Here is an 18,064-nt window from a genome sequence, read left to right as displayed (position 1 = left end):
AAAGAATGGGAATAATTTCACTGTGTACTTGAAGTACTTAAGTAGTTCTTTTCAACATGTGAGAGACCCTTTTCCCCTGCAAAAGAAAGCTTCTTTTCTTACATGAACTTGATAGGTTGGTTTGTCCTTCACAGCTTAAGAGGCTGTTTCAACCACTAATTGCTTCTGGTTAGGAAAAAAATATATATTTATTCCACAAGCATGGCTCTCAGCCTTTAAAATCCAGAAAGGTCAGAGTACTTGTGGAGTTTTCTGTTTGTTTTATATCAATAACAGAAGGCAAAAGCAGACAGTAATGCAGATCCCCAAAGCAGCTCTAAATGCACAGAGTTCCAGAAATGGAAACAGCCTGGTTGTCATAGCAGCAGAGCATGATACCTGAGCTAATTACTCAGGCTGAGAGGCACAGCTAATTAGCCCAGATGCAGCATCATACTGACACAGTTATAATGCTTCTGGGACCTGGGCACGCATATTGCTGATTAGACATTTCAGCTTGCTTGCAACTGGCTCAGAGATCTAAGCACACTACGCTGCGCTTTATGCAAGTATTCAAGAAAACAAACAAACAAAAACTTCAAATAAGAAAGCAATGGAATAGAGCACCAAAAAAATCACAGAAAACTGAACACTGATCAGCAAATTGTCTGCAAGAGAGAAGGATGCCTGTATGCGCACTACTACAGACCAAGCTACAAAATTTGAAATTGAAAACTCAGTCGTACGAATACACTTTCTCCTTCCAGCCAAGTGAAAGTTAATTAAAAAATCCGTTTATCATTATGACAGCCTAAATTCAAGAAAGTTCCCTGTTAACTAAAAATACAAAACCCAAAATTTATTTTCTGTCAGACAAAGAAGGCGGCAAATACAACAACACCTTCTTTATGGGCTGTGAATACGCTGAAAAATAAATACCTCCCACTAAACAAACAAACCTTTTTCCTGTGATGGTAAACAGCATTTATTTGCTCCTTTTCCAAACATAAAAGCTATTTTAAAACTGAACACTAACTCTTTCATCTTTCTAAGGTACTATCTATACAAGATCCTCCTTCCTTTCAGAAAATGCAATGCATTTAAAAATGGTACAAAACAAACAAAACATAATTTATTTTTAGTCAGTTTACCAGCCCTTGTCAGCCATTCTCTCACAGAAACACCACGTCACATCACAAAGAAAACTACAATAAACTGTGAAAGGCAGGTATTCTTAAAGAAAAAAAATATATATATATACAGGATAAAGGAAAATTTAACTCTTTTAACCGTCTCTTTTTGGTAATCAAAATCAGTAAAGGCAACAAACACACCGATTGAGTGGGAAAATCAGTGAAAAGATGGCATAAAAAGTGATTTTAACCCCAGTGCAAATCCTATTATTGAACAGAGATGCTTTTGGTAGTTCAACAGTACAACCTTCTTATTTATACTAAATGAACCTTAGAATACAAGAAAAACTACTGAAGTCATGCTAAAAATAAACCTCTGGTGTTTTAATTGTCATTGTATAAACCAGAACACATTACATAGAGAGTAACTAATTAAATACTCAGAAGAGCTGACAAAGGACAGACAGATGCTTGAATATCTGGTTAATATTTATTCAAAGTTGCACAGATCTTGTACATTAGCCTGCAAAATACATAAATTTTAAATTTTTAAATAATTTTTGTAACATGCCTGCTTATTTATATTTATAACAGATCACTTATAATTTCAGGAAAATCTCTAAGAAAAACTGGAGGATGCTAAGAGGTTCATTCCAGTGCATGCACTGCCCAGTAGAATGGGATAAATACATAAAGATCTGTATTCCTCTACATATAAGGATATTTTTGTCAGGGTCAATACTATTGCTATGTAAAGCTATTAAATTATGTGCCTAAAGTATCTAATTGAAGTCAAAAACAGGCACAGCCTCTTCACCTTTTTACAACTGTTGCAAGAAATGTCAAGCTAAATGCATTTTACATAGATTTAGATATCAAATGCTTCTAAGACCTATCATAGCACTAGATTTATCAAACCTAGCATCACTTTCAAAGTTTCCTGAGGAATTTTATCTGTGATATATTAGAGCATATATTCTTGCCATGAAAAATAAACTTTGGTCTTCCTCACAAAACAGAGGAAATCCCCAAATTTCCATACCTCATTTTAATTAAGGATAGCTTATTATTCATTTCACGCTATACACTCTCTTCTGAAAAAGCTTTTACTTATTCTATTGAGCAGGCATGTTTACTAGAATGGGAAAGGGAAAAGCCACAACTGAGAACAGGAAAGAACAGAGCCGTTTGCCAGGACTGTAACCCTGTTTACAGCTGCGACCATACACACTGCAAAAATTCCATCACAGAAATAAATCCCTCAAAACACACTGTAAAGTCAAGGGACAAGTCATTTTGGCTTTCTTTTTCCTATCATTGCTGTTCAGAATCGGAGGACCACTAACGTGAGCTCGGCAGAGAGACACTCCTGTGGGTGCAAAACAGAATACTGAAAACAGATAGAAAGTCACTATAAAAAAAATGAAACAAACAAAAAACAAACAAACAAACAAACAAACAAACATAAAACTACCACCAAGAAAAAAGTAAATGACATCAACCACTTAAAGTGCTGTGCCAATAATGGAAAGCTTTTCTGGGAAGCCATGGCTCCAATAGCATATGGTTGACAGCTGGCATTCAGCCTGTGTCAACCAGAAACAAGAAGTTAAAAAATACAATTCTTCTGAGATTTTAAGAGTGCTGCTTTCTCCAACAAGGAGAAAAAAAGGAAGTAAAAATTACAGGAGAACAGCAAGGGAATTAAGATATACTTATGACATGACTACACCAAAAGCTTCCATTAAAAATAAAAACATATGGCCATGAATCCCCTTTGGTTTAATGCCGCCCAAATTCTTGAAAAGACATGTCTTTTTTTTTTTTTTTCATATACACCTTTAAAAGAGAGCGTTAAAAAAGGGCGAACAGAATGCAACCATCTTTACACAAGCTGCAAAACAAGTCTGAAAAATATTTTAGGCAATCTGTGTGAACAGTATAGACATTGACAAAAGTTGGTAACCTAAACCCTAAGCTTTAGCCCTTTCACAGAATGCTTTCACAACTCCAGTCTTTCCTATAATCCATAAAATAAATTTCTTTCCTTAAGCTACAAAAAAAGTTTTTTTCTCTGATGCTTTTAACTCTACTTGGGACTTCTCCTTACAGTTAAGAAGGAAGAAAAGGGACTTGTACCCAAATCATTTGATGGTCTAACGGTGTGTTTGCACATCAGTTACAAAATGGGGAAAAAGCATTTTTGAATTATAGGTTATTTTCAATTATACTCAAAGCAAATTACAGGAAGCATCAGGAAACAAACAACGGTTTGGTTCTACATGCTACAGAGGGAGTAGAGTTTTGTCTCTCTCTGTTTTCAAGGTTAACTGTAAAAAAACAACACATGAAAAACTCATTAGAAAGCACAATGTTGTAATGGAATGCTAGAAATAGTGTCCTATTCCAGGTAATGGAGGCTGATTAAATAGGGTATAAAAGACTGTCCACACTGCTGACTTGATACAAGTATTACAAAGGAAGAAGTAAAATTGGTGCTTTATCCAAAAAAATCTTCTCTTGCTAAGTGAAGGCAACTGAAGCTTGACTCCCTCCTCTTCAGATGAAAAAAAATCTTGTTTTCCTAGAGAGACAGGAATAAAAAAGCAGTTGAAGTATAGCTACACCCACTAATTCTCGTAATTAGAAAATATTTGGGAAGAAAGAGAAAGGGGAAGTAAAGATACGCCTACCTTGATTAACAGATCTTTGGTCTCCTTTTGCTGACGAGTAGAGTATCTCTGGGAGGATTTGTACACTTTAGGATGATGGCAGGAAAGTGAGAAAAAGAAAGGGTATGCCCTTGACAAATAAGCTTTAAATAAAATTATTCCTGAATGCAGACAATATTTCTATATCAACCATGCATATGAGGAGTACCAATCCATGTGCCTCCCACATCTTTACCAGCATTTGCACTAACGCACGTTTGTATGACTGTCAGATTTATTCTATACAACTTGTATCCAACGTTCTGTACCTCGACATCCTGAACACTGGATAAAGAAGTTGATTAAATCCAGAAGTGCTATGTCCCTGTCTTGTTTATATGATTCAATCCAGTCGTCCACCACAGACTGTCAAGAAAAAAAACAATACTTATCAGACACTCTTAAAAAGTGTTTTATTAAAGACAATCACTATTCTTTTCAGAATATAATTTTATAACTGAGAATTTATTTTGCATAACTTTATGTGTGTGCAAATGCAGAAATCTATACGCCTTCTCTTAAGGTGGAGACAGAACAAATATTGTTAGAGAACAGAACTATATGCATTGTTTTCTGGTATTGTAATCGTATAAACACAGATTCAAATTCAAATCACTTTAATTTCTCAAAACCCGCAGTATTTATACAGTTTCACAGTTGTGTTGAAAAAACAAATACTATAATTCCATACAGAACGACCAACATGCACTCCCAGAAAACTAATGAGTAGAAACATTTGGGGATAACAACTGAATTTACAATGCATAATGCACATCTCAGTATTTCTAAAGGTCTAAGCAGTATATCAAGCATTCATAAACGCTGTACATAGTTCAGGAAGACAGAATGCAATTAGGACTATTTTGTGAATATAAAACATACAGAAATTGGTCTTACAGTGTTTGGGAGTCAATAATTCACCTGAATCACTGTATATGAAGTGGAGTCAGTTTCAATCTGCACTCAGAACTATATATAGCCAGGATATATTTTTATAATCACTGATAAGCAGGCGTAGCATGCAGTGATTATTATGAAGGATAGCAGGGAGAAGGACAGAAAGCATACAGGTGTCAAGGTTTGTCATTTGTCATGTATTAATCTCTGGCGACACAGTAATGCTTCAGTGGCTTGATGAAAAATGGCACTAAATGAATTTTGCCAGTCAACACAAAAGTGCAATCACGTCACAGCATTGGAAAAAGTTAATGGCAGACGTACATCAGCCAAAAGGAACATGGAGCCACACAGCGAATGGCAAAGCCTGTAGCTGCTTCCCATACAGACATATTCTGACTATCGAACCCCGTCAGCGCGGGGGGACCCAGGACTTTTAAAACTCCTGATGTAAGTACAATGGAGCAATGAGGACAAAGCAAACAAAGTAACTGTGGAAATGCTTTAAGAATTGTTCTAGAAGAGCAAGAGGGTTTGATGAGGTCCCTCTTCAGCCCGATTCAGGCTTAAGGAATACAGGTATGACCTCCTTCCACGTCACTAACATACAGTATTAGTAAACCTCTCTATTTGGACCTCCTTAATTACGTACACAATAAAGGTAATGAATTGTACATATTTAATGTAACCAAATAATATATTTTACTTACTTTACTAGGAGAAAAAAAATCTTTACTATTCCATGTATGTGATGGTATTCATTAAGAGAAGCTTGATTAGCCTGACTATACTATGGGAGCACACCTTGTAAATGGATTATTTTATTTTGGGTAGTTCAGGTTTATAATGCATTTCTATAAAATTAAAAATATTAATCCCCCTCAATCAGCTTCTCAACCAAGCTGGAAAAAGAATGAATAGGAAGGTCAGAATTCAAATTACTCAACTTCTTGGAAAAAAATTGCCTCTTTCTGAACTGTCAGACATAAGGATAGGTTCTGGAAACATCCCTCTGCAGTTCCCATCTTATCCATATGAAATCTCCCCTGATTGCTAGTAGGACCTCAGCAAGTGTTTGGAAGAGGGAAACAGTGAGAAAACAGTTTTGTACATACTAGGAACAACAGCCTCTGTGAAATGAGCCAACACACTCCATCTTTAACACAGGTCACTATACTTGTTCCTAACCCAAGTCAGGATGAGAATATCAGCATTCTCATGTTATTCAACAACCAGCATGAATTTCTACACATTCAAATTGCCAAAAAAATAAGTTTTTAGAGGTTTTGTCTACAAATACACTTGCCTGCACAGTAGGAGAAGAAATCTCACAAAACACTGCCCATCTGCTACTTAGAAGAAATCAAAAAGAAAGTCTTGGCCTTAAATTAATCTTGTTGAGAAAACATAAAGCAGTAGCACAAAACTGACTATCCAGAATGCTTCGCTATTTTTTCATCACAAATTTAGCCCTCTTCCCGTCAGTATCAATCATTCATAGAATTCACCACAGCACATAAAACCAAACTTAACCAAATGTAAAAAATTATTTACTAAAACAAATATTGACAAAGCTTCATGACCAGCCTGCTGCTGTACTGACAACTTAAAGCATTTGTTTGAACAGCTTTATTAGTGTAGATATCAGAGCAACATCCAATTGCCAGCAGCTAATTCTTTAACTGAAAAAAACAGCAGCTGTGCTGGGTCAGACCACAGGTTCTCCCACCCCACAGGGCTTCATGTAGGGAAAAAGGTAGTAGGGCAAGAATATACCAATACTTCCCAGTTACTCTCCCAGACTCTTAATTTGCAGCTCAGAAGGTTCCTGAGTGTGAATATGGTTCAACAGACGTTATATTTCCTTTCATGAATGTGTCTGTGAACCAGAAAATGTTACCATCTACAGCACCTTGTAGCAGTATGTCTCAAGGGTTAAATACTCACTGCAAAAAAGTGCAACTTTGTTTTAAACTTGCCAATAGCTAGTTCTATCTGATGCTACCTAATTCTTAAGGAAGAAGAGAACACAAACCTCCATCACCTATTTCCATTTTCCATGTTTCCACCATATTCTCCACTTGGCATCTCTCAGGCAGAAGAATCCTATTCTGTGTCGTTGTGGCTTGCACAGAAATACTTTCATGTCCTTATCTTTGCTCATCCTTGTCACACATCTCTTAACATTTTCTGGAGTTTATTATATTCTTCGAGCCTGGAAAATCTCAGATGTTTTTTCTGCATGTTAGGAACTAGTTCTCAGCCAGTGTCTGTGCTCTACCCATAGACTTGTTTCACATAAAGCACTCCTTGTAGAAGTAAGGCTAGCCTGAGAGATTCCTTTCCAAATTCAGTTTTGCTCACTGCAAGTGATTCTGGTCTGTGCTATAAATTATGTCAATGAACCCATCTGGACTTAAAAGAGGAGGGTCAGAGGGAAGACCTGTACGAAGATCTTTCCATTTTGATTCTTCTTCTTTTAAACAGTTATTTAATTGCTTTTCGCCATACTACTTCAAAACCATAGCACGAGTTCAGCTCATCTACCTTCTGCTCTTTTTCAGTCTCTTTATATACAAAGGATTTGTGAGGGACATGCTATGTCCTTGAGCAAGGGACAGCAGACAAAGACTGCCTCCTGTATTGTCTGCACCTCATAGAGGATTGACAGAAAGTTTTAGCTAACATTTTTAATATTTGGGTACAATTCATGTCACCTAACTTTACATGCATAGCCCACATAGTCACAGCCAGCCAGTTGCTCCCTTCACAGTGAACAGTCTGTGTGTGCTATACATACTTGCATATATATATAGCCAATATTCAGTGGAGTTGACAGCGTAATTCATCTGTGCAGAGCATGTTTGCACTGCGAGCTAAGGTAACTCCTGCCTAAACCTGTTCATGATTACACCAGGTAGAATCCACTGCATCTCAGGGGAGATGAGGGTGACAAGGCACAGAGGCACCCAACCTGTGGGTATCACCACCCAGCCACACAAATCCCATTTGCTAACCCCTAAACACGAGGGGGGGGATTTTTAGTGTATCAAAATCAAAGTAACACCCACACATCTACAGAATTCAACCTCTCATGCACATTTGGCATGCTTGTTGGTAATTTTTTAAAAAGAGATTACAGTTTAAGGCAACAGGAGATAATGAAGCCAGACTACATATGCTACAACAGTTGGAACTTAATCAAACTGTTAACTTTTGATGCAACAGAAAAGAGCTATAAAAACTGAAAACATTAGGATGAAAAAATAAAAAGATACACATCAGACTGAAAATAGAGACAAATATCAACTGAACCAAAAAATCCAGCAGTAATCCAAAAACCAGGAAAAAGGCCAAATATGAGAGAAAAAGAAATCAGGCAGGCAACAGTAGAGCAAAGGGTGCAGCAAGGAATCATTGCCAGAAAAGGACAATTTTGCATAAACTTGCATAGAGGAAAAGACTCCTGTTAAAAACAAGGATATCTAGCCAACAGTCCACAGGTTTCTACAAACCCTGTCAGATGATTTCATCTTGTGATCACCCTCCTTCCAGTCACCCCATGTTCAAGAGCTTCTCAGGCACAAGCAAGCAGCAAACTCCCTTAATAATTCTCCCAGCAATGGCCCACATTTGGTCACCATCCTGCCCTGGCCTCTTCCTGTCATCTGTCCCAAACGCAGGATGGACACTGCAGTGAAGGCACATGTAGTGACAGGAGGAGGGAAGGACCTTTGGAAAGGAGGGAGCTACAAGCCGGCTCCATCCAGAAGAATTAATCCCAATGAGAGGCTTCTCGCCTACTGCTGCAAAACACTTCTGGAAGATGGCAAGCTTAGGTTGCACAAGTTGTTCTGGTGGTGCCCATCTGCTACCAGATGTTTCTACCTTCAGATGCAGTAGGGAGCATGGATCTACCATACGGAAATAGGCACTTCACATGCTCTGCATGACAGAGGTGATAAATTCAGCATTCCTAGGAAGCATGTGCTGCAGTATTCTGCCCAGGTGCAGGAAACCAGCACTTTCAGGATTCACCACATTCAGTGAGTGTGCACAAGGGAAGGGCCCTGACAAGGTTATGAAGTACAACAAATGAGAAATTATGTGAGCTTCTCATCATCATTACCAGCTTGGAGTAAGGTAAGGAGCATTGTAACTAAATTTTAAGAAAAGTCAAAAACTATCTAGCTCAATTACAGAGATGAAAATTACTCCAGTACCACCCACAACTCCCTCTCACTCCCTGCTCACAAAAGAAAAAAGAAAGCAGCTACATATATATATATATATGCACGCACAGACATATATACATGCATGTACATCTATATAAGCTATAGATATACGTATATATACAGAGATGCACCACATCTCTGAGTCAGTCATTGTGACAAGCCCGTACAAGTACATTCTACATAAATGAGATTCAGTATTCTTTCAAATTTGAAAAATGCTTCTATTCTTATGAGAATTGAGTGAAAAATCAAGATCTTTGGCAAATGACAGATGACAGATAGTACAAATACGTAGTCAGCACAGAGATTTTCAAAAGCCCATAACAGCTTTCAAGAGAATCTCGCAGAAATTTACTCTGCAATGACTCTGCTTCAAAAACTACCATGTAGCACAGTTGGAAGACAAAATCTAACATGCCTAATAGGCAAGAAATGAGAAGCTTAAAGAAAGTTAAGGAAGTAGCAAAATAGATCCACAGTCTGAATAAACAGCTTAAAACCCATCATGGAAACTCCACGGATATACTGACCTTCACATCTCAAGTCTGCTAAAAGATAAATCAGAAAATTTTTTAGTATTGAAGAGAAATAGCAGCCTGACTTGCCAGTAAAAGCAAAAGTGTGATGCAATGAACGAAATAATGAAACTAGTTATCTTATTACCTCCTGGAGGCTTTTCAGCTATGAATCCATTTCATATTCCTTCAGAGCAAGAACATTACTACAGTTCAGAGCGTTAAGTGCTGGAGGAACCACAGGGACTAACTGCAGATGATACTTTGCCAGCTCATGTAAATTATACAGTCTCGCTAAATATTAATGAAAGTTCATTTCATAAAGCTATTTCCCAATTTAAATTAAGTAACAATTTGGCAGCAGTGCTACTAAAACAAAGTAAAAACAAATGACACTATATGTTCAAGTGTAAGATCTGAGTCAACTGTAAACTAAGGCAAATCAAGGCTGAAGAACATTTAAATAATTTGCCGTTTCATACAGCTGATCATGGTCATGCTTCACTTACAGTGAAAACAACAGACAAAAAATGACTGGGATGGGCGTACAGTGTGTTTATATAAAAGTTACCAAAAAAATCAAAATAAAAGTATGTAAGGCATAATAATGTCTTCTGCCAATGAAGAGTTACTCATATGAAATTTGAAGCTTACTGAAACAAGAAAGGAAAGCAGAGAGAAATTAAAAAATTCCACTATCTGTATAAAGAGCAGCCTGAAGAGAAAAGCTAAAAAACGTGCTTTAACAGGTGGTGAGAATAACTTAGAGAACTGTGAAAATAAGAACATAAGGTAAGAAATGGAAGTAGCAAAAGACTTGTAGTGCTCTGTGTAAAATTCTTTAAGCTAATTTATGCAGTTGTTGTTTTTTTTTTTAATAACACAAATCTTTTAAGGTCAATTTTTGTGAAGACTGAGGTAATTACACAGACAGTTACTGGGGAGAAGGTAGTCCCTAGCACGTACAAGTATGTGCAGTTTCACGTTCTGCATTAGACCTCAAGATGACTGGTAGCATTCCAAATTGCAGACAGCAAGTATAATAGACACCCACTGAAAAAACTAATATAAGGTTAATAAAACAGAACTGTAGACTGAAAAGCTGCAATTTATCCTTTTTTCTCTAAAGATGGTCATTTTAAATTATGAGAGTTCATGCTTTGCTAACTCCTAGTGAGTATTTTCTGAAAATGATTCTTTATGGTAAATCTTACTTTAATGCAACAGTACCTGTTTCTTGTTTCTCTTTTTCATAAGCAGAGACAAGAAAATCTGCTTAATGCAGTGTCTATCTATATAGCTTTTTCTTTTTTTCCTGAAGCATCGAGTGGGAAGGAATAAAATCTTAAAGTAATTTATTCCCAATAAAACTAAGAAATCCACACTCTCCATACAGACCTATCTGTGTTTGGCATTTCACATAAATACTTACTTCTGTGCAGTAGAATGTGTATGAAATAACTTTATGCAGGGAAATCACTGTAACACATTACGGGGAAACATTTGGGTGAAAAAAACACACTTTGGAAAGATAAAAATATTTTGGAAAGATAAAAATATTTAGTTCTCAGAGTGCTACAATGGCTTGATTTAAGTGGCATTAGTCTTATGTGCATAAAAGGTACTGGAAAAATTATCCTTGCAGATGGATTAAGATTGTAAGAACTACTGAGAAGTACTCTTGTTACAGCGCATCTGCATTACTCAGAGCTGCACTTCCTCACCTGAGTCCTCAGAAAAGATGTAGAATATGCAAAGGCCTCATACCAAGGCAATTTTCCACAGTGGTACAGATTTAATGTTAGCTGCTGATCTCTCACAATTTACATACTACACAATTTTTTAAGGGTTGTGTCTGTTTAACTGGAGCCAATCACAGGCATGAACGGTTCTGAGGTGCTACTAAGCATAAAAAACAGTTATATACACTGTGCATGAGCTTTGAAAATCCTCAGGGAGTGCAGAAACAAAATCAGTTATACCAATAAGAGACCCATCAATTTATTAAAAGGCATACTTCAAATTCTTTTGCTAGCCTAATTTGGAAAGAGTTCATGGATCACCCCAGATAATTCAAAAAATGATTGCATTTTGGAGAGTAAAAAACTTGCAGTTATTTTATCCTGTAAGCTTTACAGAATGTGTACTTAAAACTCCTGAGGAGTTTCTGAGACAGCTTGGTGAAACCCAAGGTCATTATTCATCCTTCAAGTCAAAGAATAAAGCACTGTTTGAATTCAACAGAGGATAATTAAACTAAAAAAATGCCTTCAACATAAAAAGAAAAATGTGGGTGATAGTTTATATCATATGTTTGTATACTATTACACCTTCAGCAAAGACCTTTACTGAAATAGTCAAGGTAGATGCAGAGACACTATCCATTGAAGAGGACTTCTAGTAGGGAGAACAGACAAATTTGGGAAAAAGAAAGCCATTAAGGCTACTGTTTATACAGAAACCATATTCACCCTGAGATGCAAACAGGCAGAGGTAGGGAAAACTCCTGAACTATATTTTACCTTCTTATTTACCCTCTTGCTTATCTGCCTTTGACAGAGACAGGATATTGGACTTTTCGTATGATCCAGTTAGACCCAGCAGGCTTTAATTTTTGAGCTCGAGTAAGAAGGCATATACGTAAAACAATTCCTCCCATAAAAGGTAGCTATTGTCATGGTTATACAGTCACTTCAATCAAGAATAAGTCTGAGCTGCTGCCAGAGATGAGTTGAATCAGGGAGCTGATCCAGCTGAAAAAACATCCATCAAAGTGTCACGTTCTAATTAAATTTATTTCTTGGTGTGACTACAAAACACACAAGAAAGGTGTAAAAAAACAACAGCTGTAGGTGTGAGAGAAGGTGGGACCAATCTGTTCAACAGCAGCCTTAGTTCATGCAAGATTAAAGCAAGCACATAACAATTCCTCTTAACTAGAACCACTGGGAGGACTAAGGAGCATAGAGATTATCTATATTGCATAGTAATTATGTAATTAAAATAACCGTGTGATAAAATTCCAGGGAGTTGAGAAGTAAGCAAAGCAAAATCTAATCCATGCTGAATGTGCTGGAAAGCAGCTGATTAAGCTGTGCAGTCAGTTGCCCTGCTGTCAGCCTTCTTCCCGGGGAGAAAGCACATCTGAGGAGCAGCCTGGCTCTGTGGGGTGGTGCTGGGGGCCTCTGCCTCAAGGCAGTGCCCTCTCCTGCTCCCCGCTCAACAGCCGAGGTGCCTGCCACCACCAGCACCTTCTGCAGCGAGACCTGAGGGAGAAGGGTAAGGTTCAACCCTTTGATTCTCTGCAGCTGCTAAGGTTGGCCCACCCTAACTTGTACTTAAATGAAACTCAGATTATTATTACTAGAGAAAAAAGGGGCGGAGAAGAGTATGTTGACTTGACACAGGAACTGGTGCAATTCCACAGCCTGACCTGTGCAAGGAGGTAGTTTACAGACCATATTGGTCTATTTCTGCCCCAAATGTTATATATATCCAAAGCTATTAGAACAGTAAAGGATATGCCCTATTAACAAGATATATAAGCCACATCAGCTTTCTGGAAGAACTGATTATCTTACCTATCTTGTACAAGTTGTCAAATCTAAAAGCGATAGGAGAAGATACTGGAGGTACTGGGAATTCCCATCAGAAAACTATTTTGGATACAGATGTTGGTAACTGTAACTATTCTAAACCTAATACTAAAAGGAACTGGCAATCATGCAGTATGATGCTAGTGCATACAGAACAACAACAAAAAAAGCGCTGCTGAAAGCTTTGTCTGCTTTCCCTCTCTGTTACTACTTCCAACAGATCAAACACGTAATTGTAAGGGATGCATACCGTTTATTTTTGCAGGTATTGATTTTGAAGTCCACAGTCTGCAACAAAGGCAGGTGGATAAACGCTGAAAATCAGTATTGTATTGAAAGTACTGTTAACGTTTCGGAAATATTTTAAATTAGTATTAATGACATGTTTTAATCCTTTCGGATAAGCAACTGAGTGGAAAGAAAAGGTCTCGTGATGTTCCTCCTGCTCATGAAAGTTCATGCTCATGACCTTTCTAGCCAGTAAATGAGCGTCACAGTTAGCCAGCTTGAGCCCAGCAGGTGTGAGGAAGAAATAATGTGTGAAGAACTGAAACTAGGAAACCAAGAGAACTTCCTCATGGGACAGGGTAAGCTTACCCTGCTACAAGTGCAACTAAACTGGAACAGGGAGAGCATCTCAAAGTACTCAAGTGTGCCCAGATGGGCAGACAAGAAGAGAAAGGACTGAGGTATATTCTTGACTTCTGGTGAGACAAAGAACCAGTAGCACAATGAAAAATTCCCTTTCAGTGTGCCAGAAAGCTCTCTTTGGATACAGATCCTAAATGCACATTGCCATATAGTGGAACCATATTTACTCTGAACCATGTCTAACTCTAAACCACAGTATCTTTTATTAGCCGAGCATAGGCAGAGGGTTCAAATATTTCAAAAATCAACATCTAAATTGACGTTTGCAGTTTACTGCAGATAAGGACGACTGGCTATGCACATAATACAGAGTAATCTCGGCATAGATCTGTTCAGGTTTGGGTATCAAATGCCTTGTATGATTACTGATGATTATCTCCGATTTTCTGGGGGAGGCACAAATCTCCTTTGCACACAAGAAAGCAAAATGCTATTACGCTTGTTTTGACCAACACCGAAGTACAAACTTTATTACAGCTAATTGGACATAATTAACTCTCAAGAAATTTTCAGATTGAAGCCTAAACAAAATCTGCAACCATCACATGCTCTTTACTTCACTGCTGCCTTAACACCAGGGTCAGAGACCAGTACATAAGCGCCTACGAAAGGTTAAGCTATGAGTCAGCCTCTGCACTGGGGCTCAGCTGCAGGAGTGGAGATTCATCCATGCCCTTCATTCCCACCAGGGTAAGCTCAGGCAGTTCAGCACATGAGAAATGATGATACAGTCTGCTCTGCCTGCAGAAGTTTAGAGTGGGGAAATATACTGGATATAGCTGTGTCCATAAAAACATTCAAGGTGCAAAAAAGAGACAAATGACAAAAAGCAGAAAAGTGTCATTAATTCCCTAACAAAGAAAAATGTGTGTCTAAAAAGCTCTGCAAACAATCTTAATGGACTAAAGAACAGTACCAGCAGAAAACAGGAAGGTAGGTAGGTCATATTGCACTACATACGGAGAGAGCTGCCAACAGAAAATCTTCCAAAGCAACCAACTACACAATAGGTTACAGAACAAACTTTTTAAAAGTGCCAACAATCCAATGCTAGGTTAATGTGGATATCAGACTGATTTACAGAGTTCATGTGAGACTTAGCTTGGATACAACTAACACTTCATAACAGAAGCAAAGATTTACACGCAAAGAGCAGCTTTGAAGTTATGTGTACTTGAAAAACAAGATATTAATGTTACTTTGTTTCCCTGGAAGAACCAAACAGCAGTAATCCTGAAGAGAGGTAAATGAACCCTGCGATAAGAACCAGAATAGAGGACAAACTTAAAAGAAATGAGAGTTGAATTCAGCTACAGGCTTCCATGAGCTGGCAATACAAAGATAGAAAAATCTAACAACTAAAATATATTCTGAGAGCACACAGCTGGAGCAGATAGGTCAGGAATGAAAGCATGTTAAGGAAAAATTTCAAACAATCTCTAAATATATTAATTGAACTTTTCTGTTTTTCATTGCTGGAAGCAAACTTAAGTGCACTACAGAAAAAAGTAGGTTCATGTTACAGGGAAATAACTGAATATCAACAAAAAAGAGGTTCTAACAAATGTAAATATAATTTATTTGAAAATTGGCAATACTGACAAAATTGCTAAAATTGGCCAGAAAAAAAACTGCATCAAAACTATGAGTAAGAAAAATGCCAAGCATTCCTAATTGTTAAATAAAAATCCCTAAGCTAATAAGGAAAACAAAAAATATAAAGATGCTCGTTTAGTGGCGACTGTTATCATTAGGTCAGAGGTTGGACTCGATGATCTTGAGGTCTCTTCCAACCTAGAAAATTCTGTGCGATTCTGTGTGATTCTGTGTAATAAACTTGGTTTATAGAACCTTTGTTTCAATGTGGGATTATCATCCAGAAGTTCAAGTTAAAAATGATTTAATCACATGGTAATTGCATCTTGCTTCCCACTACACGGGTCTGTCAATTTCTTTATTTTTTAGCAATAGTAAATTTTTTGAAGGTACACAAGTGGCACATACTCTTGAACTTAAGATTATGATTGCTAAATATGGCCCTAAAAATGGGGCATTTATGCCCCAAGCCTTCAAATAGACTTGCCTACTCTTTTACTATTTGTTTACATGTTAGGAACGGCTTCCAAAGAGCTATTTACTTCTTTCTCATCTGAGCAAGATGTAGGCTAAGGGCATTTTAAGCATGTGTATGCACATGTATATATAGGGGTGTGTGTGTTTATGTATATATCTGTACACAAATAGTACTTTTTTCAAAACAATTCCTTTGAATTCAGTTCAACTTGAATTCCAAAGGTTTCTTACTACAAACATGCAGGCTATTTCTTTTAAGAAATTCATTTGTGGAAGACTTCTGTTGGCATCTCTTTTGAAATAGATGAAATGTATCAAAGTCAATTCCACACACGCACTCAGTCATCAAATATCAAAGCAATCACACATTCCTTCTCATTTGGCGCCTGCAAATATCAATAACTCTAAGACAAACATACTACGTAAAGCATAATATATGTTCGGTACTGCAGTAAAACCAGAAAATAGACTCCAGATGTTTCCTCAAATCCTGCCAAAAATAAAATTTGAAAATGTGTCGAAAACCAAGGAAAGTTGGAAACCCCAATATAAAACATGTACGAAGAAGAGGCACAAAGAATCTGTAGCTTTGTTAGCAGTAAATTTGTTCTGTCTTCACCTAGTAGATAAGAAGGGTCAATCCTTTGTAACTGTAAAAACAGCCACTATGAAGAACAAAATTACTGATATTTTCTTCCTATTTATTAGTACTTTAAAACTACATCTCAGATTTGAGGATCAGAGAAAATATTCCATAGCTGGAACTCATGTGGAAAACTACATTAGTCCTAGGTTTTATGCTACACCAAAAGCAACATTAAGAATGGTACGTTGCTCCTAATTTTCCTAATTTATAATTTTGCTCACGTTAGTTGGCACCGCGTAAGCAAAACATATGAACTGATATTGCATGATTCCCTTTTGTTGAAATGCAAAGTAAAAGAAGTTTGCTTAAACAACCCTTCAGTAGGAACCACTGTTGGCTTTTAACTGCAATGGGTTATTGGTATTCTGGGCCCATGTTTCTCCTTTGAGTGCCAAAACCAAATAGCTGAAGCACAGTAACTTAAAAAAGCATACAAATACTGTCAGAAACAATCATCTATAGAGGTTCTTCAGATGGGACTCATCTGGCCCAATAAATGCTTTAAGACCTCAGTAACTGATCAAAACTTAAAACAAGTAAGAAACACCTCCAGAGGCGGTTCAACATAACTATCTTAGATATTTATCTTATAATGAAAAATTCGCCCTCAGGGTGTGTCCATCTTTGTCCCTCAGCCACAGAGGAAGTCTAGGCAACTTGTTTAGCCTTCATCTGTAGCTCTGGTGGGGAACAGCAAGAATGCAAGCTGCAGTGTGAAATACTCAAAAGTGCTTCAGCCAGCAGCTATTTTGGGGGAAAAAAAGAAAGAAAACTTTGTATCCATCAACAGTATCATCTTATACTTTTTCTTCCTGTAAAACATACTACAGGCTATCATTTAATGGACTGCTTAATACCAACATGTATTTACAATTTGAAAGCAATGGACAAAATAATGGAGAATTCAACTGAAATACATGACTTTTCTGATCTGTCTCGTTTTTCAGAAATACGTGGCAGTCCCCAACTCAATGACAGCACATTCTGTTCTTTATCATATACAGACTAAGATAATGTTAAACACGAAATTCTACTGGACCAATATAGCTTGTGAAAAAAAAGCCAACTGTTTACAAAAGCATAGCTCAGAATGAACTCCTACAGTTGGGGTACGCTGAATGATGAAAGTGTAACACAATTAGTTATTTTACCTGCATAGCACTCTTCCCCAGCTTAACCACCTCAAACAAAGTGACAGGGTCCCCTTCTCCATTCTGCTGAGGGTGGCCATTAGCTCTTCCACGACTTGCTCCTCTGGCTCCAGCCTCCAAACGACCTTTGTCTCCTGGAGACTTCCGAGGTTTCTTAGCGGCAGACTGGGCAAAGAAAACCAGCAGAGTGAAAAAAAAAATTTATTATAGCTGTGACATCTGACATCACTCAAAAGTGTCTCTATAAATCATATACATATATTACACATATATTTACACGCTCACACATATAAATACACGCGGATATCACAGAATAAGTCAGTCTGAAAGGGATCTCAGGTCTCCAGTCTGACCTCTGGCAAGGTCAAAGCAATGTCAGCTATGAAATGCAACCATGTTGATTACGGCTTTATCCAGGCAGGTACATGTATTTTTAATTATCACTACTCACTGAGAAACAACTTTAAAGCTACAGTC

General features: G+C 37.4%; 1 protein-coding gene across 3 annotated transcripts in view; it reads right to left on the bottom strand.

Annotated features, from left to right (window-relative positions):
• The window catches only part of STAG1 (STAG1 cohesin complex component), a 178,068-nt gene that overhangs the window by 107,707 nt on the left and 52,297 nt on the right, over positions 1-18,064 (bottom strand). For all 3 annotated transcript variants that reach the window (XM_084292195.1, XM_084292196.1, XM_084292197.1), the window contains exons 4-5: positions 17,588-17,752; positions 4,093-4,189 (exon numbers count right to left, since the gene is read on the bottom strand). In XM_084292195.1, coding sequence (XP_084148321.1) covers positions 4,093-4,189; positions 17,588-17,752 — 262 coding nt within the window. The remainder of the gene's footprint in view (positions 1-4,092; positions 4,190-17,587; positions 17,753-18,064) is intronic.

This window comes from Netta rufina, assembly GCF_964035555.1.
Source record: "Netta rufina genome assembly, chromosome: 9".
NCBI lineage: Eukaryota > Metazoa > Chordata > Aves > Anseriformes > Anatidae > Netta > Netta rufina.
This window is presented reverse-complemented; position numbering and strand designations above follow the sequence as displayed.